This window comes from Apodemus sylvaticus, chromosome 7 (assembly GCF_947179515.1).
Source record: "Apodemus sylvaticus chromosome 7, mApoSyl1.1, whole genome shotgun sequence".
In the NCBI taxonomy this organism is placed as follows: Eukaryota; Metazoa; Chordata; class Mammalia; order Rodentia; family Muridae; genus Apodemus; species Apodemus sylvaticus.
Window position 1 is genome coordinate 5,345,295 of NC_067478.1, and position 25,204 is coordinate 5,370,498.

Here is a 25,204-nt window from a genome sequence, read left to right on the forward strand (position 1 = left end):
TAGGTAGGCACAGTGTCACAGGCCGGAGAGCTACCGCCTCTTTCTGAGGGTTGTAGTTCACAGGACTAGTCTTTTTCTCTCGTGTGTAAGTGCCAAGGAATCAGGCCAGAGACAGCTGAACGCCTGCCAGGCCCCTCACCACGGGCCTCTGCCACTTAACTATGCTGTAAGGTCATGCCTGGGTTTTCACAGTCAAGTGATTCCGGCGTGGCTCTGTGATTAAGGGAAGCCAGGCAGGCACCTTCCAGGGTAGAATGTGGACTCAAAATGTTGAAAAGGAGACCTCAAAGTTGTTTTCATTCTTTCTCTAATGCTAAAACTCTATAACCAAAACAGTAGGTTGCTGCTCCCTAAGTTATTCTTAGAAATGAAATGAAAATACAATTTGCTAGCACAGGACCGGGTACTGTCAAACACGCCTTTCTGTGGGTGCACGGGACTGGATGGGAGAGCTGCTGAGGAGATCATGAGGCAGGGAGCTGCAAGCCGGAGGAGAAGCCAGAGCTTCCCGTGCCTCCAAAGCCCACTCCTTCCCACTGCCATCAGCATCCTTCAGTCCCGTCTGCTGTAGTGACAGAGGTCCTTCCTGATCTCCCCCTGTGAATGGCAACGTCCCTATTGTGAGCTCGCCACCCTCATGAACTCTCATCAGCTCTTCCCAGAACTTTGCCAAGGTGACCTCACACTAATTTTTTAAAAATAATTAGTTTTCATATATATATGTATGTATATATACACTATTAAACATAGTCATTTATACCCCCAGGTTTTCTTTCTGACTCCCCACCCAACTTCATAATCCGCCCCCATCTCTCTGAGAACTCACTGTCTCTGATAACTTTTCTATTGCTATGTCAAAACACGACGACCAAGGAAGAGTTTAACCAGAGCCCACATTTCCCTGAGGGTTTGAGTCCACGGCCATCATGCGTCATGGCGGGGAGCATGGCAGCAGGCAGGCCTGGCACTGCAACAGTAACCAAGAGCTTACATCTAATCCAAAACACAACATAGACACACACACACACACACACACACACACATACACACACACACAGACATACACACAGACACACACACACACAGACACACACACACAGACATACACACAGACACACCCACCCACACACAGACACATACACACAGACATACATACACACAGACACACAGACACCAACAAACAGACATACACACAGACACATACACACACACACACAGACACACACACACAGACACATACACACACACACACAGACACACACACACAGACACATACACACACACACAGACACATACACACACACACATACACACAGACATACACACAGATACACCCACACCCACACAGACACATACACAGACACATACACACAGACACACACACAGACACACAGACATACACATACACACAGACATACACACAGATACACACAGACACACAGACAGACACATACACACATACACACACACACATAGACACACACACACAGACAAACACACAGACACACACACACACAGACACACAGACACATACACAGACACATACACACAGACATACACACAGACACACACACAGACACATACACACAGACACACCCACACACACAGACACATACACAGACACATACACACATACACACAGACACACACACAGGCACACACACAGACACATACACACAGACATACACACAGACACATACACACACACATAGACACACACAGACAAACACACAGATACACATATGAGCCAGAGGGAGAGAGAGAGAGAGAGAGACAGAAACAGAGAGAGAGACAGAGACAGAGAGATACAGAGACAGAGAGAAAGAGACTGATAGACAGAGGCAGAGAGAGACACAGAGAAGAGACAGAGAGACAGACAGAGATAGAGAGAGACAGAGACAGAGAGAAAGAGACTGAGAGACAGAGACAGAGAGATAGAGAAACAGAGACAGATAGAGAGATACAGAGACAGAGAGAGACAGAGGGACAGAGACAGTGAGACAGATAGAGATGCTAACTGGTAATGCTGTGAGTTTTTGAACCTCAAAGCCTACCCCAACTGACATACTTCCTCCAAAAAGTCTACACTTGCCAATCCTTCCCAAACACTTCCACAAACTGAGGACCAAACATTTAAATATATGAGTCTATGTGGACCACGTGCATTCAAACCACACCCACACCCACACCCACTAACCCTACTTGACTCAGTCCCTGTGTGTGAGGGGAGGGGCTGGGGCTGTGAAACACAAACTTCCAGGCTTGACATGTTGTGGCACTTATGTCACACAAGCTGTGGTTGCTTGAACAAGATGGATCCAGCCTAAATTCCAGCATCGGTCAGGGAGGTTCTCCCCAGGCCCTATCCCTCATGGAGCGGCTGCCGGCAGATAATCACTAGCTCTGGGAGAGAGAATCATTCTTGTGTATGTGTAGCTACTGGTAGATCTTGCATACTAATTTGGGACGGGGGACTATGTTAGACCACCACGGGCTCTAACGGGTGGGCCAGGAGCCTTTGCTTTGGTCTGCTCATCCTCACAGGGGCAGAATTGGTTCCAGCACCAAATTTGTAAGGGAATGTAATTTCCCGACAATTAGGAAGGTTGGCCTAGACCTGGAGTCGGTTGTTAAATCCTTCAGTGGGGTGTCAGAGGCTGGCCTCTCCTAAGGGAGTTCTATGAGCCCCCACTGAACAGCAGACAAGCACCCCCAAGCAGACCGTAGGCCATCAGCTCAACCTTGACATTTCCCAGGGGGGAAGCGGAGGCTGAGGGAGGACCCACTGGGCTGAGGTCACCCAGCCATGCCGGGGCTGAGCTAGAGCCAGTGTCAAATGTCCTTAGCCATCCATGCTGCAGCTCTTGTATAATAAAGCCCATCACATCGGAGAGGGCTCTGGCGAGAAAGGTTCTTTTAATGACATCTGAGTAGAGCCGGCCTCTGTGAAGACCCGCTGCTCAGACAGGCCTGCCAAGAGCTTAAAACAATCGCGCACAGTCCGGGCGCCAGACATTCCATGGGTGCTTGTTTATTTATTGAAGAACAATCTTTCTAATTTTCAAGGAATTTTATCCTCTGATAAATTTTCCCATTAATTCTAATTTGCTTGTGCAGCCTTTTAAATGGGTCATGTTCCTTCGTACGCAGGCCCTTTGCTGCACTTTCAAATGAAAGGCATCATTAATATAGTCACCAAAAGATTGAAACTGTATGTTTCGGTAAGCCTTAGCTCCTAGGGCTTTTATAGCTTGATGGGCATGTATTGCTTATTTCTTTTTATTGCAAATTCCCCTTTACGGTATCATTTGTTCTGGGTGGGAATGTTGCCTGCCTGCCTCTGTGTGTACTGCGTGCATGCCTACTGCCCATGGAGGCCAGATGAGGATGTTCGATCCCCTGGAACTAGAGTTATAGACAGTTGTCACCATGTGGTTGCTGGGAATTGAACCTGGGACCTCCAGAAGATCAGTATTCTCTGCAGTCCTGCCAATACATGTTAAAGTAGCTACCTTTGGGATGCATTATGGAGCCCCTAATTTTTTAGTGTGAATTCATTCACTGTTCCAAATGTCAGGCGGCACTGGTAGCCCACCGGGAGCTGTGTGAGGTCCCAGAGTCTTTACCATACTTATTCTTTGGCCGAATTCCTTCCACCCAGCACGAGGACCATCCAAAGTTCCTGACCGGGGTGGGTTTGATGATCAGTGACTTATACTGAGGCCTCAGAGATTCAGAATGAGAACTCCCCTTCCTTCCAGATAGATTGTTCTAAAGACTCAGCAGGAAGAACCTGAGGGGTTGAAGGACATCCAGTGATGGATCCCCCCCACTGGGTATTTAAATGTTCCTGAAGATATCAACCGTGATCTGACCTGGAGATATACGCTACGGGCCATGGAATGTGCTTTCCTCTTGCTAACAGCGTCAACTGGTAAGTGAAAGATGCTAATTGTGCAAGCACTAAGTACATCCAAGTCAGTTATACCCATCAAAATGACTGCTTTGAGAACTGTCTAGTTCTCCAATTATAGGAAAAATAAAGTAAGTCAGATTGGTCACTTCACACACACACACACACACACCCCAGATGCAGCTCAGTGGTGGAACGCTTACCTAACAGATGCAAGGTTTAAGGTTTAACCAAAATGAAAAGCCACAGTGATGGTACTATTCTCTTCAAAACACACTTGTAAATTATTAAATGGAGTGGGGAGGGAGGGAGGCCTGGAGGAGGAGAAAAAATATGACCAAAATATGTTGCATGAAAAATGTACAAAATAACTTAAGTAGCCTTGTGAGTGTTGAGAAATGGCAAAATGAGAACGCATCCATGTGAATTTCCCCACGGTGTAATTTTTAAATTTTACTTAAATCTGTTGTCTAAGGCTTACCCGGCAGGCAAGTGACTACCACTTGACACATATGATAAGAAGCTAAGCCCATTGGATGAACAGGAACATCTTAGCGTGGGACGCCCTAAAATGAGACAGGTTTGAAACAAGTGGTATTGCAGGAGAAATCTCCAAACCTCATCCAGGGAAGGCCATGCTAAGGAGTAGGCAACTGGGGAGGGCCGTGGTGGCATCAGGTCAGTGACCTCTCTGGGTGCCTGGAACTTAATCACTGTGGAACCTTGAAAAACACAACCTCAGAGTTTTCCTATGTGGAATAAGAATATCTGTGCAGTCCCGGAGGCAGGGTGTTGTAGCAGTGGGAGGTGGTGCCCATTCCAAGCACCGCTGATATATGGAAGAGATGCAGTTCCTGGTGTCAGGAATGAGGCCAGAAACTCAGAATGAGGATAAAAGGGGTCTATATAGCAAGGATTCTGTCTGCTACAGGGTCCTCTGCCAGTGTTCTCAACAGGAAATAGCCCAGAGAGGCAAGCTTGTCACTAGAAAGATACCTGTTATATCTGAAAAAAAGGGGTACAGACTCCTCTGGGAGGAGCCCCAGGCTCTGGATAACACATAACCTATAACCTTTGTGGTCCATGGGTGAGTTTGGTCCAAGGGTACCTCCCAGGTACCATAGTTCCCGTCTCCTTTGTATATTTAAGTGAGTGCATGTGTGTGTGTTTGTAGGATGTCAATCAGAGGTCAAGTTCCAGCATGAGATGACGCTGGGAACGGAGAGAGTAACAACTAGAAGATAAGACTGTAATCCTGAAGCCTGCCCCTGGCATAAGGCTACACTCCTAAAGTTTCTATACCCACCCCAAGCAGTAGCACCAGCTGGGGTCTGAACATTCAAAGATTTAGGCCTGTGGGAGACACTTCTCATTCAAGCCACAACATGGCTGGCTGGAGGTGGGACTTCACTGTCAGAGTCTGTGACTTCAAGTGTCAATTTTCATGTACTACTTCATAATGGTATCAGAGAGGACATCAATACTAATCCTATAATAATAACTATTTTATTGTAGGATTTTATTACAGTTACTCTGGTCTATTGTTAGTCACTCATCTGTGTCTAATTTGTGCATATAGAAAGGAAACACTCTTTTGTGACTGGCTATTCTTGGTCGTCAACTTGACTACACCTGGAATTATTTAAAACCGAAACATCTGGGTACACCTGTGAGGGATTTTTCTTGATTGAATAATTTAAGGTGGGAAGACACACCCTAAATCCAGATTTTTTTGAGGCGGGGAGATCCATCTTAGATCTGGGCCACGCCTATAAAGGACCAGGAGGAAGGAAGTCTTTTCTCCTTGCTTGTCCCCTCTCTGACTGACAAGTTCATTCCTTCACTGACATTAGAGCATTCTTGTTCACGGTTCCAGCATACAGTGAAGACCATCCGAGACATCTGGACTCGTGGCTGAACAAGCATTGGATTCTTGGACTTTCCATTAGGAGAAAGTCATTGTTGGAATAGTTGGACCATAACCTGTAAGTCGCTCTAATAAATCATATATACAATTTATAAGGTTTAAATTTTATTTTAAACCTTATTTTACTATGGTTTCAGGCATTTTCTACTAGTTTCTGGGACATATTCTTCAAGGATAATGGACGATGACCACAGCTTACATATTTATGGATTTGTTTTTTTGTTTGTTTGTTTTTCTTTTTCTCTGTGTAGTTCTGGCTGTCCTGAAGCTCACTCTGTAGATCAGGCTGGTCTCAAACTCAGAGATTTGCCTGCCTCTGCCTCCTGAGTGCTGGGATTGAAGGCATGCAATACCACCACCTGGCCATATTTATGACTTTTATTTATTATTATTATTATCATTATCATTATTATTATTATTATTTGGATTTGGTTTTTTCAAGACAGGGTTTTTCTGTATAGCTCTGGCTATCCTAGAACTCAGTCTGTAGACCAGGCTGGCCTTGAACTCAGAAATCTGCCTGCCTCTGCCTCCCAGAGTGCTGGGATTACAGGCATGCACCACCACCACCTGGCCACTTTTATATCCTCAACAATGCATAAAACAAAACCACTATCATTAAATAGAATATACCGTGTACATAGATAAACGCCAACGTTCTCCAGCCGTGGGCTATGCTGTACAGACTGGGCTGTATGATGCATCTGGCCACGCTCTGTAAATCCTTCCCAGCCCTGTGGAATGGACCCTCGTGGTAATTAGCTTCAGCTGGAGACGGAGGGCTCCCTCCCTAAAGCATCTCGCTGAGCCTTGGCAGTGAGTCAGGGGGATGGCTCCTCAGACTGAATGCCTGGGCTCAGCGTCCATTTATATACAAAGGCAGAAATAGCTTCCCCCTTCCTCATGTGAACCCATGTGGGTCAGTGTTATGTCTGAAGAGTGAAAGTAAAAGCGTTTACTGAGGAGACATGCATCAAAGCAGTGGTTTCCCAGAAAGGGACCGAGGACAGCCAGGCCGCATTGCTGCAATGTGCTCGCATCCCTGCGGACTCTGCCCTAGCACCAGCTCACTCGCCCACTTAGCAAGGGTAGAGCCAGGACTCCTCCAACAACACAACAACCTCGTTTCTTCTATCGAGGAAACACAGCAAGTCAGAGGACCCCGCCCGTCCCCACCCTGTCCCCTGGTCCTGTCCCATCTGTGTAATGTGTCAAACACCCCCCTGCTTGAACATCAAGCCCCACTCTCTCCGAGTCCTGGGGGGAAGAGGGACACAGCTGAGAATTCTCTCCCTCTTGGTTTAGGAGATCCAGTGGTTTGCATACTTCCATACCAGAAGAAAGATATAAAAAAAACTTTTTAAAATTTGTCCCCCCCCCTTGAAGAAAAATAGGTGTTAAATGAGATAGGCCATTTGTCTCCTTGTCCAACCTCAATACCATAGAAAAAATTGGTAAAAATGTCGGGCAAAGCTGATGGTTCCAAGTGGGCATCTGTGCCCCTCCCTCTCATGGTGGGAGCATCTCCCACAAGGATGGTCCTTTTCCTGTATCCTGTGGACCCTGAAGCCCTTGGGAATGAGCACCAGGAGGCAATTCCTAAGATCTAAGTCCCATGAATCTACTTGAAGGAGCCTCTCACGCCACATCCCTCCAGTTCCCAGACAAATAAAAAGCCCATGAGCAGCATCCATCACAACCGATAAGCCAACTGGGTTAGATTTCTTTCTGAAATTCAGAGTTCTACCAAAGAACTCTCCTGCCTATCCAGGAGAAGAAAGAATAGACAAGCAGACAAGATGTGTAACTTCTAAGCATCTCTGCGCAGGCTCTGAGGATGTAGATAGACCTGTGTCCCAGCGATTGGATGGTTTCGTGGGAACCAGGGGTGCAGCCTGAGCAGGCCTATGGTGCTAGGTCTATGGTCTGGCTCACAAGAACATGTGCAATATCCACTGTGCTATCCAGTTAATCTTTACTTAGGGGGCTGTTCTGTTCTGTATACTAGAACAATCCTATTGGTTAAGGATTGGGGAGTAACTACCTAGGAGGAAGCCACAGTGGCTCCGTGAGCCCCAGGAGGGCAGTAGGTTCAGCACAGCAGCAGGTTCTATTCACTGTCACACGAGGAACCTGGGTGTGGTGCCGATGGCATCCACCCAGCCCGCCATGCTCAGACTGAGACCACCTGGAAGGGGGTCAAGGACCAGGGTTCATGAAATCCTGGAGTCTTCTTATGTGGCTCCCACCGTCCTGTAGGAACGAACCATGATTTATGGGCATTCCGTGTTTTCCCCAAGCTTCACCTTTGGCTCAGAGGGTAGGGGTGGTATAGCCTCTGACCACTGAAGACAAACAAACAGGACCGTGTCTCCCCGTGTGCAGCTGTTTATGAGAGCAAGCCGGACAGCTGCATCTGCCTCTGGTTCTCCCGGGTGGCTTGCATCAAACTTGAGCCGGATACTGAAGGGAGAGAGCATGCCGGACAAGGGAAAGGCTGGGAGAAGGAGAGAGCTCATGCTTGCAGAAAACAACCACAGGGCACAGCTTCAAAATTTGATCCTAAAAGTTAGCGAGTCTAGAGTTTAATGGCAGGAGATGCGATAACTTGCAAAAAATCTTAGGGAAGGCACGGCTGAGATGGAAAGATGCTGAGGCCCAGCAGCGGTGCTCACTAGATAAGTCAGTGCTTTGCTTCGGTCCGGTTATTAGGACAATGGTCCTCGTCGTCACATCCCTGCTGGAGAGACTGACACAGAAACCTCCCATGGCCGCTGTATTTGAAAGCCAAGGAAAACAGCACCAAATAAAATTTCATTAGGCAAGCATTGAGGGAATGGTGGTGGGGATGGGTGGTTCGGTGCGAGCATGCTATCAGCCCTTCTGGTTGCCATGGTTACTGCCTCAGTTCTCCTTCAATGCCCTGCTGAGGATCCTTATTCTTTACCATCCTGGGAGAAGCTGGAACGTGTCCGCCATGGTCTCAACAGTGGGGAGGACTGTCCATCAAGTTCTTTACTGGGTTGGGTGTCTGCTGTGCATGAAAGGTGTCCTCAAAGGCCTTGTGTGCATCTAACAAAGATGGGACTAGTTCTCTGGGTAGCAGGCTCCCTCCCATCCCCAGCCACAACACAAAGGAAAACAAACACGAAACAACAACAACAACAACAACAACAACCGCAAGAGGACTTTCTGAGTCACTTCAGCTCTGAGATAGGCCAGGTTCCCCAAGATACAATGGCCATGAAGACAAAGGACGCTAGTCAAAGTGACAGAATACAGAGCTTGGGAGCCACCGCCAGCGTGGGAGCCACCGCCGTGCGTTTTCCTTGCCGCCACCGTTCAGGTTTTGCTTTGACCTCAGGTGAGCGAGTTCCATACGCCTGGGTCTCCAGCTTTAAATTTCCCTAAGGCCCGAGCTCTGGAGCAATGCCTCCGGAGCCACAGCGCTTCTCCAGAGGCAGCACGGCCAGTTTACTTCTCAACAGTGTTCTGAGGGCAAGGCGGCTCTAACTCACTCACTCACTCACTGCTCTATCCCAGAAACTTTTCTTTGAGTCAGGATCTCTTCCTGTATAGACTTTGACCATCCTGGAATTCATAATGTAGACCAGGCTGGCCCCGAACTCACTGTCATTCCCCCTGCCTCTGCCTCCTGAGTGTGGAAACTAAAGGTGTGTGCCACCTGCTACACCTGGCTCTCCAGACACTTTTATGAATCAGGGAAACACATATGAACTCAGCAGTTACTCGACCTTTTCGGGCCTGTAGTCATTTCTCTGGTTTTAGGCTGAGGGGACAAAGCCACAGAGAGGCTAAGAGCCCAGCCGTGCAAACTGACACAGCAGGTGAGACGCCACAGAACCTTTGCGTACACTGAGACCTGTATTCAGTTATGAATTTTCTGAGTAGGTGCTATGTGTTTGTACCCAGTACATGGCTGGTGCCCAGAGACCAGAAGAGGGTCTCCTAGGACTGGAGTTCCAGGTGGTTGTGATCCTCTGTGTGGGTACTGGGAACTGAACCCAGGTCCTCTGCAAGAATAGTCAGTGCATTTAATGGCTGAACTTTGTAGGGTATCTAGTGCATAGTAGGTGCTCAATAAATAGGGTACCGAGTACATAATAGGTACTCAATAAATAGAGTATCTAGTACATAGAAGGTGCTTAAATAGGATACCTAGTGCATAGTAGGTGCTTAATAAATAGGGTACCAAGTGCATAGTAGGTGTTTAATAAAGAAGAAAACTTCATTTCTGTTCTCCACTGTACAGTTGATGATTCTGACCACACCTGAGAAGGAGAACGCTTTGTTCCTAGTCATGAATGCTCTTTAGGTGGGTGGTCCCCTCTACAAGCTGGTCCTTCATGGATGGAGCGAGCTATCTTCCAGCCAGGAAGTGGTTTAGGGAAACACACTCTCCTAATTCACATGAAAACAGCATGGCCAAGCTTATAGCCAGAGTGTAATTATGTGGCTGAAAATGGTGTGGGCTTTGCAACTATTCCAAGGTGTTTTGTTTTTTGTTTTTCAAGATGGGATCTCTGTGTAGCCATGGCTGTCCTGAAACTCACTCTGTGAACCAGGCTGTCCTGGGACTCACTCTGTAGACCAGGCTGTCCTGGAACTCACTCTGTAGACCAGGCTGTCCTGGAACTCACAGCAACCAACCTGTCTCTGCCTCTCAAGTGCTGGGAGCAGAGGTATGTGCCGCCACTACCCAGCCACGATCTTTTCAAGGCCCTTCATTTTTAATCAGGGTTGGCTGTTAAGAAAGCCTTGAGGTGGTCCACTATCCACGGTGGGATGCATCACAAACAAATAAAAGATTATAGTTATAGCTCAACCGTCACAAAAAACTTTCCTTTCTGTTTCTCTTCTTGTGCTCACATCCAATGCTCTTAGGTGCTGTGGGTACCTAGACAGGTAGCCGGCTCGTTATGTGACTGGAATTGGCAGTTCTAGTTAATGGAAACCTCCGGAACAATTTCATCGCCGTTCCTGGGTAAGCGTGGACGGCATGTCTTAGGACCAGGCTCAAGCCTATTAAAGCGTAGAGTTAATTCAAATGCCTAAGTGACAACAGACCTTCAGGAACACAAGTCCCCTGCAGAGAAAAGTGACACCTAATTGGACACAGTGGCAAATGTGTGTAATGCCAGCCACCGGGGAGATCTTAGTGGAAGATTGGCAGGTTGGACTGCCTGGACTCCTTAGTGAGTCCCTGTCTCAAAAGACAAAACAGGAGAAAAACGCCAACTAAATCCATGATCTTGGGTAGACAAAGTTATTATCCCTGGCCATTCTGGGTAACTCACTCACGCCAACATTTTCTCCTCTGTTATGCTGGGACCCCTGCTCATCCCCTACACAGGTTGGGAAAGCCCATCTGCCCTCCTTCTTCTAGCCCCACCCACACAGAGAAAACTCCGCTGCTCCCCATCCCTCTGCTCACACATCATCATCCCCTGCAATGCCCCCTAGGGGCTCAGTTTTTGATCATATATAGACACCATCCCAGGCACGCCATCACTCCTCGCCTAAGCTCTATAAAACGCCCGTGCTTTAGCCCAGATGTGTGACGTCACTGACCTCCACCTGTAGGATCCGTAGGCCCACCCGAGAGCTGTCCACTAATAGACCTTCCTTTGTCTACTTTAAGTCTGGTCTAATCTGGCCTGTACCTGAGTCACTAAAGGAAAGAAAATGCCTATCACTCTCTACTTTTTAAAAAAAAAAATATTTATAATTGAGTGTGTGTGTGTGTTTGTGTGTTGGCCCAGGTCGGGAACAGGCATGAACAGAGGTACCCAAAGAGGCAGGAAGAGGGTGCCCGATACCATGGGGTTGAGTTACAGTCAGCTGTGAGCTGGGAACTGAACTTGGGTCCTCTGTAAGAGCAATAAACCCTCTTAATGAGAGCGCCGTGTCTCTAGCCCACCCTTCCGGCTACCGCTGTAAGACACAAATTCCACGGTCTGTTTCCTCAACGGCTGTGCATCAGCTTCCTATAGTGAGGGCGTAGAACATGACAGCTAGGTTCTAACAATGCACGAGCGACCAAAGCTCTACCTAAATTCCCTGGTGAAGCCTTCTGGAGTGCCACAGTGGTGATAACCCCAGTGGCCCCCACAGGTCTATCTATCCCCCATACTCTTGAGACAGGTGATATCTATGACTCAGACCTTTGCCAGGCAAGTTGGTATTTAGATGATGGAAAGAGAAACAGGTTCAAAGCTTCACATGATGGTTTTTAATGCAGGAGAACAAAGGCCCCTTACTATTCCAATATCCTATACCCTGGGCCCTGGAGCATAGTTTGCTGAATAATTGTTAGGATTATGTTCCTCTTCTGGGACTTTTGTACCCTCCCCAGCTTCAGATGCAACCCCAACTCATGGGTACACTGCAATCCAATTCCTCTGTCCCTTCTGCCCCATCTCGCTTCTAACCAGCTCTACAACCCTAGACAGCACAGTTCTTCACGGGAGTGAAGACCTCTGCACACTTCCTCTCTTTACCCAGAGTCCCTCAGTTACCTCCACTCCCCTTGATGTGAGACTTCTGGAGACGCCCCTCTGTGAGAACCTATCCACCTTTCCCTCACACCTACCACCAGTCTCTTGGCCCTATCCTGCCTGGACTACAGACCAGGAGAGTAGCCTCCACCCCCCATTCATTTCTGCAGCTGTTCATAGTAGCTGCTCAAACAAGAAACACGTGTGCAGTGCACCTTAGGCAATAACGGATAGAGGTTATTCAATAACAAATAAAACTTCCTGTGCCTCAGGGCTCTAAACTACAGCAAATCCAGCCATGTCTTCCCTCATGTGCCTGGCTCAGAAGAGTCTGTGGTTTGGTTTCACGTCTCTGCTCACCCAGTTATGAATGGGTGTGTTTCCACCACACCTCCTGTGGGAAACCAGGGGCTTTAAGAGCATCACAAAGGTTTCTTTCATGGGAGATCTGGCCCTGGAGAGGGACCATGGGCCCTGTACTTCTAATCCCTAACTATTCTGGGGTCAGGGCTTCTGTCTCTGTCCTGAAGTTGATGAAGTTCCAAGAAAGGGTAAATTCACTCTGGAAGTGTTAGGGTTTCAGGATGAGAGATGAGGCCACTCTGCTCCATAGGGAGCACGGCGGATCACATCATGGGTGACTATCCTCCCCCCCTCCCCGCTATCTTCATGCCCTTTCCCATAAAATTTGAAATCCACTCACTCACTAAAGAGGTAGAAAATATTTTTATCCATTGAGTTTGAGTTTGGCCATGTGACGGGCAATAGAAAATAGGCCAAGGCTGACGTCGCAGTGTCCCGGTTCTGAGCCCAGAGCCATTGCTCGTTTGTACTGGCTTCAAACAAGTTTGACATTCTTTGAGAGGAATATGACCAGCTGAGCCTAATTGTTCCGGAGGGACAACGCAAGCACAGAGGGAAGCTGGGTGGCCAGGCCTGGGAGCAGGCCCTCAGCAGGCTCAGACGCAGGGTGGATCGGGAGCAGGCCCTCAGCAGGCTCAGACGCAGGGTGGATCACTTAAGGGAGAGCTGACTATAACCAACTACAGATGAGCCGCACACGGGAAGAAGAAATGGCTGCCGCTCCTGTCATTGAGAGCTTCGCCTTTTTCTCTCCCTTCCTCCCTGTCTCTGTCTTTCTCTGTCTCTGTTTCTATCTCTCTGTCTCTGTCTCTCTGTCTTTCTGTCTCTGTCTCTCTCTCTCTCTCTCTCTCTCTCTCTCTCTCTCTCTCTCACACACACACACACACACACACACACACACACACACACCAGGGAAAGAACCTGCTGAGTTCACTTAGTGTTACTTGTAGGTGTTTAGTCCTTTTTGGGACCAGCTAACCTACCAGGGGACGCATGCCCGGAGAAGGCAGATTCTCACTGATTCATTCTCTCCTCTCTCTGTCTCTCTCTGTCTCTCTCTGTCTCTCTGTCTCTCTGTCTTTCTGTCTCTCTCTCTCTCCATTAATTGCCTGTAGCTCTTCATGCTGGCTAGGAGGGGCTTGTCTGATTGTTTGTACCCACACTGGGATGTCCACTGATGTTGCTGTTGTTTAGGTGACCATACTTTTAAGGTCTCACAGGTACTGCTCTCACACCCTTGGGTTTTTCTCGTCATGCTTCGACAGCAACGCTCTCAGAAGGCCAGCAACGGAAGCAACCTCAGCCAAAAGTGCTTTGCTGACCACAGTCCTCGAGTTTTCCATCTTGCTACACAGAAAGCACAATTAACAAATGGCCAGCAAGGGCGCCAGAACTTTCCTAGCAATGTTTAACCATGGATCAAGTGGATATTTTCCTACCACATGGAGTCTTCTAGGATCCAAAATAAACCCCGGCATTTATGGTCTAGCTCAACATAAAAAGAAACTCACGTACTTTCCTTAAAACACTTTTTTGGAAGACACGCCTAAAATTAAAATGAATGAGCTGATAATTTATGAACCTTCTTTAAAATTGATGTCTCTAACCACCCCAGGAGGCTCTTCTTACTGTTAAACAACCCCATTACCCACTCTATGCGTCTAAAGCAATTTCCCAAGCTTAGAAAAGCATGTGCTACTTTAAACCACCAATTCTTCCAGAACAGAACCAAAGCCAGTTAGCATCAGAAGAAGCATTTGTGTGTGTGTGTGCACTTGAGGGCGGGGCCTTGAGGTTTATACCATCTTATCAGGTACACTCCAACTAAAGAATGGAATTTGATTTTCCTTTGAAGAATCAAATATTATTAAACACCCAAAATAAGAGTATGGGACTGAGGCTGTGGCTTGGTGGGTGAAGTGCTCATTGTGCAAGTAGGAGACCTTCAGTCTGCTCCCAGAACCCATATAAAAAGCCAGGCATGGTGCTGCGCACTAGTGATTCTAACATCATGGAGAGAGAGAGAGAGGCAGGCGATCCTGCAGGACAGCCTAGCCAACCAGCTGTTAAACTTGTCCATGGCCCTGTGAGAGACACTGACACATCTGATGGAGACCTCTGGCTCCACACGCACACATGTGTTTGGGCACACACCTACACCCACAAAGTGAAAACATTGTAGCACTTGATCCAGGCATAGTGACACAACCTTTGTTATCTAGCCCTCTAGAGGCTGAAACAGATGGGGGTTAGAGGCCAGCCTGGGCTATGTAAGACTATCTTTAAAGAAAAGAAGGAAAGGAAGGAAGGAAGGAAGGAAGGAAGAAGGAAGAAAACAAAAGCAAAACAGAAAGGTCCTAGCTGTCTGTTATCACTGATCCAAACTTAATGCTCAATGTTTTGGGTAAGGGTGATTACACAATGAAACATTTTACATAGTATCTATTGACACCAATACTTGTTTGAAAAGTGGCTACAGATCTTGCAGAGGGGATTCTTGGCCCCAAAGCTGCTCTAATCTTTCAGAAGGCGTGTTACAAAAGGAAACCATTGTGTGCCCTGTGGCCGATTCAGGATAAGTGCCCTCATTCTAAGGGAAGTCTAAAATAAAGGGTTGGCAAAGGGGAAACAGAAGGCTTTGGTCTGGTTCATCCCTGGCCAGGGGGGATTTGCAGACCATGGCAGGAAGGCCTGAAATAATAAAGAGTCTGCTTGCTTGTATCAGTAGACCACCCCCTTTCCTTCACCCCTTCCTGCCTCAGAAACTGTTCGCTGCTAAAACAGACACCACTGTTAAATGCCAGGGGAAAAAGATGAAAGGGATCTTCAAATAATGCTACCTTAAGTCACATGAAACCATCCCCAAAGGTCAAATGCTGGCAGTGTCCTGTAGTGCAATGTAATACAAAGTAATAAATGTCAAGTCCCTTCCCAACACATAAATAAACACCAAAATTATAAGGAGCAGTCAGTTGTGAGATGGGATGAGATTGCAAAGGGTACCTCAGCTAATCCCTCTGATAATATCTGCTATTAAATCAGTATTTATAGCGTACATTCTAAAACCAACTCACAAAATAGCCTAACCCATCTTACTGCTTATTCCTTTTTTTTGTTGGGGAAATCTGAACTTCCAGGCTAGCGGTCTGGAGTCCAAAGACAGCAGGTTCTTGGGACAGTGTCATGAAGGAACAGTGATGTACCTGGAAAGCAGCAGTTTCCCCCGCAGCTGCAGGTCGGCAGCACAGTCCTCGGATCTGCAATTCCTTTCAAAAACTGTCTGTGGGAGAGAAGATAGGGATGTTTGTATAGAACTTAAATGAACAAAAGCAATGGCCAACTACCCACCTGCCTGCAAACCAGACCCCTCCAAGCACTTTCCCCCCAACTGCAGGAAGCCAGCTCCCTGGTGGGGGAGGGGCCTTCCTCAAGGTTCCAGGGAATCCTGGTCAACAGTGTCCCTGAGGCAGGAGCACGTCCCTTATTCTAATGCTCAGATTACTGAGTGCTTCATGTAGTTCTTTCTGAAAGCATGCAGGTGGGGCTGGGAAAATGGCTGGGGGTGGGGGTAAGAACACTCCCCTGTGCCCAGCCTCAGCACCTCAGCTTGCACCCCCAGTGCTCTAGAAAAGCCAGCCATGGCTATGCAGGACATAAGTCTCTCAGCACATGCTAGTCTAAGACGTCAGTGACCAGCCATCCATGTAAGGTACCTGAGTCACTGGTCTGTCCATTTCTTCTAGGAGGCAAAAAGTCTTCCCTTGAACCATTTTTCTGCACAAGCAATGGGGCCATGTTGAATTATTAGCCCCAGAGGGAAATGTCAAAGGCATTCTGGCCTTAGGCTGAAAATGCAGGATGACAGGGATGATTTTAGCAGTGAGAGATAAGCAGGGAATGTTGTTTCTCTCGCTGGAGCTGGCCCTCAGCAGCCAAAGCTCCACTCAGTTCAGGGCCTCAAGTTCAGGGAGTCAAAACCGGTTCAGGTTCCCAGGATGCTCTGGAGTGTGGGTCTGCCTGTGAAGGTTGGCCATGCAAAGGGGAGCAACATTGGCTGAGGCCACAACTCCTCTGAAGTAGGAGGATGTGAGCATTGGTCCCTCATCGTAGTCTCCATCTCTCTGAGGTGCTGATCTATGGAGAACGTCCTCCCTACAAGACAGTGGAGGTGCTCCACAGCTCCCATTGTTTTACCATTTCAGGAGGATTTGGAAAGGAGAGCCCATTGCTCTTCACTAGCTCTGACGTATCAACCTTCAAATTCCTTCAAGGATCCTGCTCAAGTTGGTGATCTTCTCCCTTTCCTACCCATTTGCAGTTCTAGGTTCCCTTCCACACTACCAGTCCACATGGCCTCTCAGGGTGCCAGTATGGACTCCAGCAAGCCTGTTGGCTAATAGAAAGTCTAGACTCTACCAGACAGGGTAGTTTTGTCCATGGAAATTCATAGTCGCATGCCACATTTCCAAAAGACTAAAGTGTCCCAGCCAACATTCCCTTCCTTAATTATCATGGAAGTCTTGGGGAAAAGAGCAGCTTCCTGTGTTCTTTTGGACCCTGCTGAAGCAAGGGAAAAGCCAAATTCCAAAGTAGCTTCGATAAAAGACTTCGGTGATAACTCATCACCACCAAGGGGAAAACAAGAAAGACGCCATAGACATTTTAAGTGAGGCGAAGGGAAGGCCCCAGGAGCTGTAGGGCAAGGATGAGGACAAAGGCGTCATTGACGAGGTGATGGAACTTAAGCTTGATGGTTCATCAAAAGCACGGCCCTACTGAGGCCTTCCAATGACTTTACATCGATAATTTTGCTTTTTCCCCCTTTAAATTTATCTTCTGAATCTTATGTCAGGTCCTCAAAAACCAGAACTCAAAAAACCATACCTGATGATGTGTCTTTAACTTTATAGGGAAGTGAGACAGATGTGGGCTCTTCTAATGTCAGGTGTATATTTATTATAAACCTGGAATCTACTTGTTGGCTGGAACCTTTGAATAACCATGTTATAACTTTGTCTCTAGTGACAGGACCTGACTCAGTCTATTTTTCCTGAGACGCATGTGAGCTACTCCAGCTTTGTCTCATGAGCTCTTTCCATCTCCAGGTGCACCTTTGATTGAAAATGCACCTTTTGTAGACAGCATAGGATGAAGCATGGGAGGAGGTGGTTTCAGAGGTGGTGATGGGAGGAGGTGGCTTCAGAGGTGGTGATGGGAAGAGATGGCTCCAGAGGTGGCAACTGACAGAGGTAATAACTGAGGAGAGAATGGGATCTCAATCTATTCTGTGACGAATATACTTCAAGTTTAGGGCCCTGACCTTCTAACCTCTGTCAACCCAGCTCTCGGATCCCATGCCCATCTTTGGATGGACCTCTCAGATTTTACAGTGTAAACTAGTAGGTGCCATGAGGCTTCCTAATTGGTGGTGAAACAGGAGTACATGTGAACCTGCTTTAGTGTAGACCAAGGTATTTTTCAAGGATCTGCTCAGAAATGTCTCCCCTCACGCTCCTTACAATGCTATAAGGAGTTCCTCCCACAGAGAAGCACACACTAATGACTGCATCCCTGCTCTCCAGCAGGGTCTGTGGCTACAACAAAAGCTGTACTATATGACTTCTGAGCCAACTACATAAAAAGCAACAGATCTTTCTCCTAGTTATTTGTTCTTGGAACTTAGCTACTCTGAGCCAAGGAAACCCCAGATTTTTTGTTTTGTTTTGTTTTTTGTAAAGAGGTTCCCATGTGATTGAGCTGTCACAGGAGTAGGGCTCTCAGGGACTTCAGAGTCTCTAGTGAGGACCTGCTCTGTACAGAAAGATGAGGGACCTTGACCAAGCCCTGCCAAATGGAACACCCATAAGCAAATTTACCATTTCCCCCATTTTTTTTATGTTATTGATTTTTAAGTTTCATTCCATTGTGGTCAGAAAAGGCATTTGGTATGATTCAAGCTTTGTTGAGATTTGTATTTTCATATGAAGTCTGTTGTAGAGACTGTTGCTTGTGCATTGGAGAAGATGGGTGATCACTGGGTGATCTTCTGTTGGGTAGAACGTTCTGTGCATGTCTATTGGGTCTACTGATCCACAATGCTAACTCTTCTGTTCCTCTGTTGGTTGTGGAGTTTTGAATGAGAATACCACGCCCACAATCCCCATAGGCCATCTGAGTGTTTGGGTCCCAGTTGGTGGATTGTTTAGGAAGGATTAGGAGGTGTGGCCTTGTTGGAGGAGGAGGAGGTGTGTCACAGGGGGTGAGCTTTAAGGTTTCAAAAACTCACAACAGTTCTTGGCTCAATCTCTTTCTGCCTTGTGCTTGAAGATGTAAGCCCTTAGCTACTGATCTAGTGCTCTGCCTGCCTGCCTGACAGAAGCCATCTAGGAAAGACTATGGCAAGCCAGAAGTCATCTAGGAAAAGGTTTGCCTGCCTGTCTGTCTGCCTGACAGAAAAAGACTATGGCAAGCAAGTGAGTTTCCTGGAGATGGTCCAGTGTTTTGCATGGCTAGTATAGGTGCACTCTGGAGAGGCACAGTCCCAGAGACTTCATCCAGGATTGCTTCTTGCTACTGATTATGCCTTTCCTGCCACTATTAGCCTAATGATTCCTGGGCATCAGTCCACCCTATTGGGTAAATTTCTTATAGATCAACATGAAGATGAACTTTCATGGATTAGTGCTGTTTAGATGAAATAATAAGTTTATAGAATTCCTAATTTGATTCAAAGAATTTTAAGAAGAAAGCTTAAGGAGGTGTTTTTAGTTGTTTTGCCAGAAAAAATGTTAATAAAGTGAGAATCAAGAATAGAATGCGCCACCTCCCCATAGAATAGTAAGCAAAGGCTGCATAATAAGGAATACAATGGACTTTCATAAATTAAACCAAGAAGAGCTTTAGGCTTGGGACAGATTAGTGATCAAGGAAAAACATTCATTCTAGGTCAGGTCCAAGGATGAGGCCACAGGTGTGCACTATGATAAAGCAAGGCCATGTGAAACTGTTGCTTTGAACTTATAATGAACTTACAGAATGAAACACTGCTTTGAACTTACTATTGATTTCTTTCTGTAACTTTCTGTGTAACATTTTATCTATGAGGTAATTTTATAAAGAACTTTTGTCTAAGAAGGTATAAATCACTAGAGATAAGGAATAGTGTGTGACTTTTGGGGATCAGCCTCACCCACCAAATGTACATCTGTGGCTTTGGGGGCTCTGCCCCATCCACCAAATGTCTATCTGTTTGTCTGTCTATACGCATGGACACTTAAGAGTTAAAAGAGTTCAGAGTTTCTTGCTGAGTGTTCTTGCCAGCCCCAGACAGTTAAGTTTTGTTCCATCAGTTGTGTTAACCCTGTAAATTTCCCATTGCTATCAGTGGACCTGTCAGCTGCTATCAGCTTGACCCCAATTGCTAACACCTGTACCCTGTTGTGGATAGCCCTGGTCTTGTATTTTGATGCTACTTCTCCTCTCCTGGGAGGGGCTGCATACAAGTAGTGAATCACATATACAGGTGTCTTGAGAACCTTCTCCCCACCTTAACTTTTCAAATAAAGGCTAGAGCTGTTGGGCAGTGGGAGAAAGGGTTGTGCTGAAAAGTTTGGGGGAGAAGGGAAAGGGGGTAGATAGGACAGAGGAGGAGGAAGGAGAATGGAGCAGAAGCACTTGGCTTGGAGAAACCACAGGTTATATGGGATCTCATAGATGGGAATAGAGTAGTGTAGTGGTAGATCTGCCCAATCTAGGTGTGTAGCTTGTATTCCAATTAATTGAGTTATGATTTCTTTAACCAGGCCTTTTGGGTTGGAGATTTACCGCAACAATACCCTTTTTCACTGCCTGCCTCAACGAACCCTCTGATGTCGAACCTGGCCTTTGGCATCTGCCTGCCTGCCTACCTGACTATGCTTTCTGCCATGACGGTCATGAGACTCGGCTTCTGAAACTGTAAGCAAACCCCCAGTCAAGTGATTTCTTTTCTAACTTTGCCTTGATCATGTCACCTTGTTACAGCAGTAGAACAGTCACCAACACAGGAGTCTTCTGTTTAGAGCCTATACCTACCCATAGTTGAAAGTAAGGCACCAGGGTTGAGTTTTGCGCTACAGTCAAGGTCCCTTTTCAGGGCTGTCAGTATTTGTTTTACATGTGTAACTTTTCTGATGTGGGAGTTTACATGGTAATAGTCCCTCTGACACTTTTATTACTATGCAAAGACCTTCACTGCCTTCAGAGACAGCTCTTGCTCTTCAAATCTACTTTAAGTCTATATGTGTAAGTTACTCTTGTTTTTCATTGGTTACCATCCACATAGATTTTTTTTTCTGCCATGTGTACACTCTTGGACCGGAACGAATTTCTGGCAGAAAGTTTGTTTTTCTGTGTATTTTAACCTATTCCATCACTTTATGTGTTTTTATTTGCAGGAGTTTAGTCTATTTACAGTAATTACAGATAAGATCTTTTATTAACATGTGCACATGTTGCACATGGGTATATTCATGTCCACATGTATGTGCATGTGGAAGTTATATGCACCTTGAAGAGATGGCTATATTCTCATGCTTATTACATCTCAACAGCAACAATATGGAAATAACCATCAACAGGTAAATTAAAAAAAGAAATGGTGTAACATATAAGACCCACATCTCCTAATGGGAGCCAAATTACTGAGCAGTTTTTTTGTGCAGCAATAGATTTAACAATCTGTTACCTGAGTGTTCACTGAACACTCTGCCAACCCAATAGTCTTCCTTTAGTCAGGAACACTGGACACAAGAGCAGGATACACGACTTAGAACCTGGGCTGAATCAAGCCCCTTAGTGAGTTGGGAAGGCAGTTGCTTTAAGGGTCAAAACAGTGCTTTTCTATTAGATCAAGAGTCCTGTACCCAACACCAAAGAGTAAGTGATGCTTTCGTGTGTGTGTGTGTGTGTGTGCATATGTGCGTGCGCACCCACATTGGTCACACATGTCCACACATTTGTATGCTGAGACTGAAATTTGATTCCTGTGCCTGGACCTGGACCAGTCTCTTCTGGGAAAATTGCCAATTTGTTTCCTAGGAATCATCTCTGGGAGGTAAGACGGCTGGCACACCATGGCTTCAACAGGCTGGGTGAGGACAGAGTTTCCAGGAATAATGAAAAACTTCTCCTTGGCACAAAGCACGGAGAGAATGTCTTCAAGGTAATGGCCCAGATACGGTGTTCTTCTCAGGTAGCAATCCCAACAGCTGTAAGTTTGGTCCCCAAGGAGCCCATCAGGCTACTTTTACCTGTACCCAAAGTCCTCTGGAAAACCCAAGTATGGCACGTCCTTCAGACCAGGCCACACTTGGCGTGGCTAGAGTCTCTCCTCTCTTGTCCTCCACCCTGACCTGCAGGTCTGTATGGCCCTGACTGCTCACTCTCCTGGAAGCAGCCTTCCTAGCCATGAGGGTTGGTCTCAACTCTCCTTGTTGCCGGAAGTTAAAACCTCTCTCTGGAGATGCTTGCTTCCTGCCTCAGACTTCTGAGGCCGAGGAGCAGGATGCCCAGCAGTGTTCAGCTTAGGTTCTTCTTGGGACGTCTTCCTCACCTCACACTTCACCCTGTATACCCCTGGGGACTACACTCTCATCCAGAAAATCCCTTCCCTCATTTCTCACTGAACCCTTACTTGAGTTTTTTAAAGATTGGGGTAGCAGATGTTGGGTAGGAGGAGTGAGATGGGACATCACTGAGTTTGTGGCTTTTGCTGTCTTTCTTCCATTGACTCAACAGACAGACGCATCAATCAGTAATTGTCTGTGGATAGGCATGGGTATATGGTGACAATCCTTTTGCTATTTTCATGTGTGTTTTAGGTGTGTGTTTATATATGCTTACATGTATGTGGGCATGTGTGTGGAGGACAGAGGTTGATGCTGGGAAAAATCCTTGGTCATTCTTTCCCCTATTCTTTGAGGCAAGGTCTCTTAGGAAGTCTACAGTTCACATGCATATAGCTCACATACAGCTCCAACCTACAGCTCACATGCATGACCGGCCTCTCAAGGCAGCTCGTTCAGAGGATTGCCTGTCTAGTCACACCTTGTGAGGAGTAGGCGACCAATCCCATCCAGGACACCCCGTCAGCTCTTGGGTCTGAATGTGTTTTTCATGCTTGTACAGCAAGCTTTTCTACCACTGATCCACCCTCCCTGCCTACTACGGCACACAAACTTCATTTACAAAAACAGACTTGGCCACAGGCCGGGGCTTGCTGACTCCTGTTGTATGATATTTAGCTTATGAATTCTTTCCCACCTTTGGGCTGTGCTTTGGGGATGGATGCATCTGGTTCTAATGGCATCTGCCTCTGAGGCAGGGCTGTGAGCTTTTCCCATGGTGGCAAAGCAGCAACCCGGACATGGGAGCGAGGGGCTGGGAACTCACTGGGTGGCACCAGCTGCTCAGGCCTCACGGGATCCATTTCTACTACCACATCCACACTAGAAAAATCCCCCCTTCTCAGGTAACAGGAAGGGTAAGTATGAAATGTGCCTGTTAGGATCAGAGAAAGGCCAGTTTCTTAAAGAGGCAATAGTTCTTTTAGATTAAACTACAATTATATACATGGACTGTATACTGTATGTAAGGTTGCTAAGGCAACCAAGTCCCAAGCTGAAGCCTTTGATGATTGGGTTGGGTTGAGTAAATGTGTTTCAAATCCCACCCAAGGGGACTAATCAAGAAGGCTCTACTTAAAGACAAACAAGCAAGATGTATTCTGATACACCACGTGACTTCACAGCAGGTGTCTGCCTCATACTGTGGCAGGACCTTTGCCAGGACCACAGAAGTGACATTTACGACTTGGTATTCCTCCATAGTACTGCTCCAGGTATGAGAGGCCCCAGCTAGGTGCAATTGTTATATGACCCTTTGCCATCTGGTGTCTTAATCGTTGTTCTATTGCTGTGAAGAGACACTGTGACCAAGGCACTGAACTGCTTGCTTACAGTCTGTTTTGTCCATTACCATGGTGCCAAGGAGTGTGGTAGCATGCAGGCAGGTGCTGGCACCCTAGCTGAGAGCTACGTCATCATTCATGAGCAGAGAGGAAGAGAGGAAACCAGGGCTGGCTTGGGCTTTTGAAACTTCAATGCCCAGCCCCAGTGACACGCTTCCTCTAACAAGGCCACACCTACTTAATAAGGCCACACCTCCTAATCCTTCCCAAATAGTGCTACTTCCTGATGACTAAACATTCGGTTACTTATGGGGGCCATTCTTATTCAAAGTACCACATACCTGGCATGGTATTTTAGCATTTCTTTAAATGGTATAATTGCCCTAACCTGAGAACAGGTTTCTCAGTCCCAATTTGGTTTCTATTTTATTTTAATAAAACCCAACAGCACCGTTCATGAGGCCCAGGGTAAGAGTGCAGGGAGGTTTCAGAGACTTCATCTCTGCTTCAGTTTTGTCCAGATGGAGGAAACATAAGATGATTGCTCTTGCTGTTGCTGCTTTAAGACAGGGTCTCACTATGGGGCCTTGACTGACCTGGAACTCTATGTAGAGCAGGATGGCCTGGCCTGGCCTGGCACGCTCTGTGTAGATCAGGATGGCTTTGAACTTGCAGAAATCCACCTGAGTTCTGGGATTAAAGGTGTGCATCCATGACCTTTTTTTTAAAATAGTAATAGACAGGACCTTTTATACCTCAGCCTGGCCTCGAGCTTGCTATGTAGCCAAGGATGGCCTTGAGCTTCTGACCCTCTTGTCTCTACCTTTTGAGGACTGGGAGGATGGGCATCCAGTCACTACACATGGTTTCCATGGTAGTAGGGCTTGAACCCAGGTCCTCATATGTGCTAAGTAAGCATTCTGCCTATTGTGCTTGCTACCAAGCCCAGAGTTGACCTCTCCCTGTGTCAGTCACCTTTATGTGGCCAAGACGAAATGCCATAACAACTTAAGACAGAAAGCCAGTACACCATCTCTTTAACCATTTGTATTTCTTCCATTTGAAAAATAGTCATACACACACACACACACACACACACACACCCACCTGTGGCAAAAATCACTGCTAATCACCGCACAACCTGGTTATGGAGGGATTCCCAGAGGGAGCTCACAGCATGTCCTATGTCATCAGCCTTGCAGAATGGCTTTGGTTTTTGTTCCTCACAAGGGCTCTCTGCGGAGACACTCACAGAAGACCAGGTTTGGAGGTGGGTGTTGGGGGTTAATAGCTAGTGAGAGAAGACAGATCTCTGCACTTCCTGGGCTTCTCTAGTGTGGGAGATGATCAAGTCATTGGGCAGAATCCATTGTGATGGGGTTCACAAAAGGAGCAGACAGGAAGCCGAGTTGTGGGAGCTGAGATGGTTCTCTGAGGTGGCCACATGCAGGGTGAAACCTCAAACATGAAGGCTGACCTTGAGAGGAGGGAGGGGGAGACCTTCACAGAAGAGGGGCCGGAAGAGCCCAAGGCCG

The 25,204-nt window shown here is 46.9% G+C and overlaps 1 protein-coding gene across 2 annotated transcripts in view; it reads right to left on the minus strand.

Moving 5' to 3' along the window:
- The window catches only part of Itga9 (integrin subunit alpha 9), a 292,483-nt gene that overhangs the window by 104,599 nt on the left and 162,680 nt on the right, over positions 1-25,204 (minus strand). For both annotated transcript variants that reach the window (XM_052187013.1, XM_052187014.1), the window contains exon 17: positions 15,925-16,001. In XM_052187013.1, the coding sequence (XP_052042973.1) occupies positions 15,925-16,001 (77 nt within the window). The remainder of the gene's footprint in view (positions 1-15,924; positions 16,002-25,204) is intronic.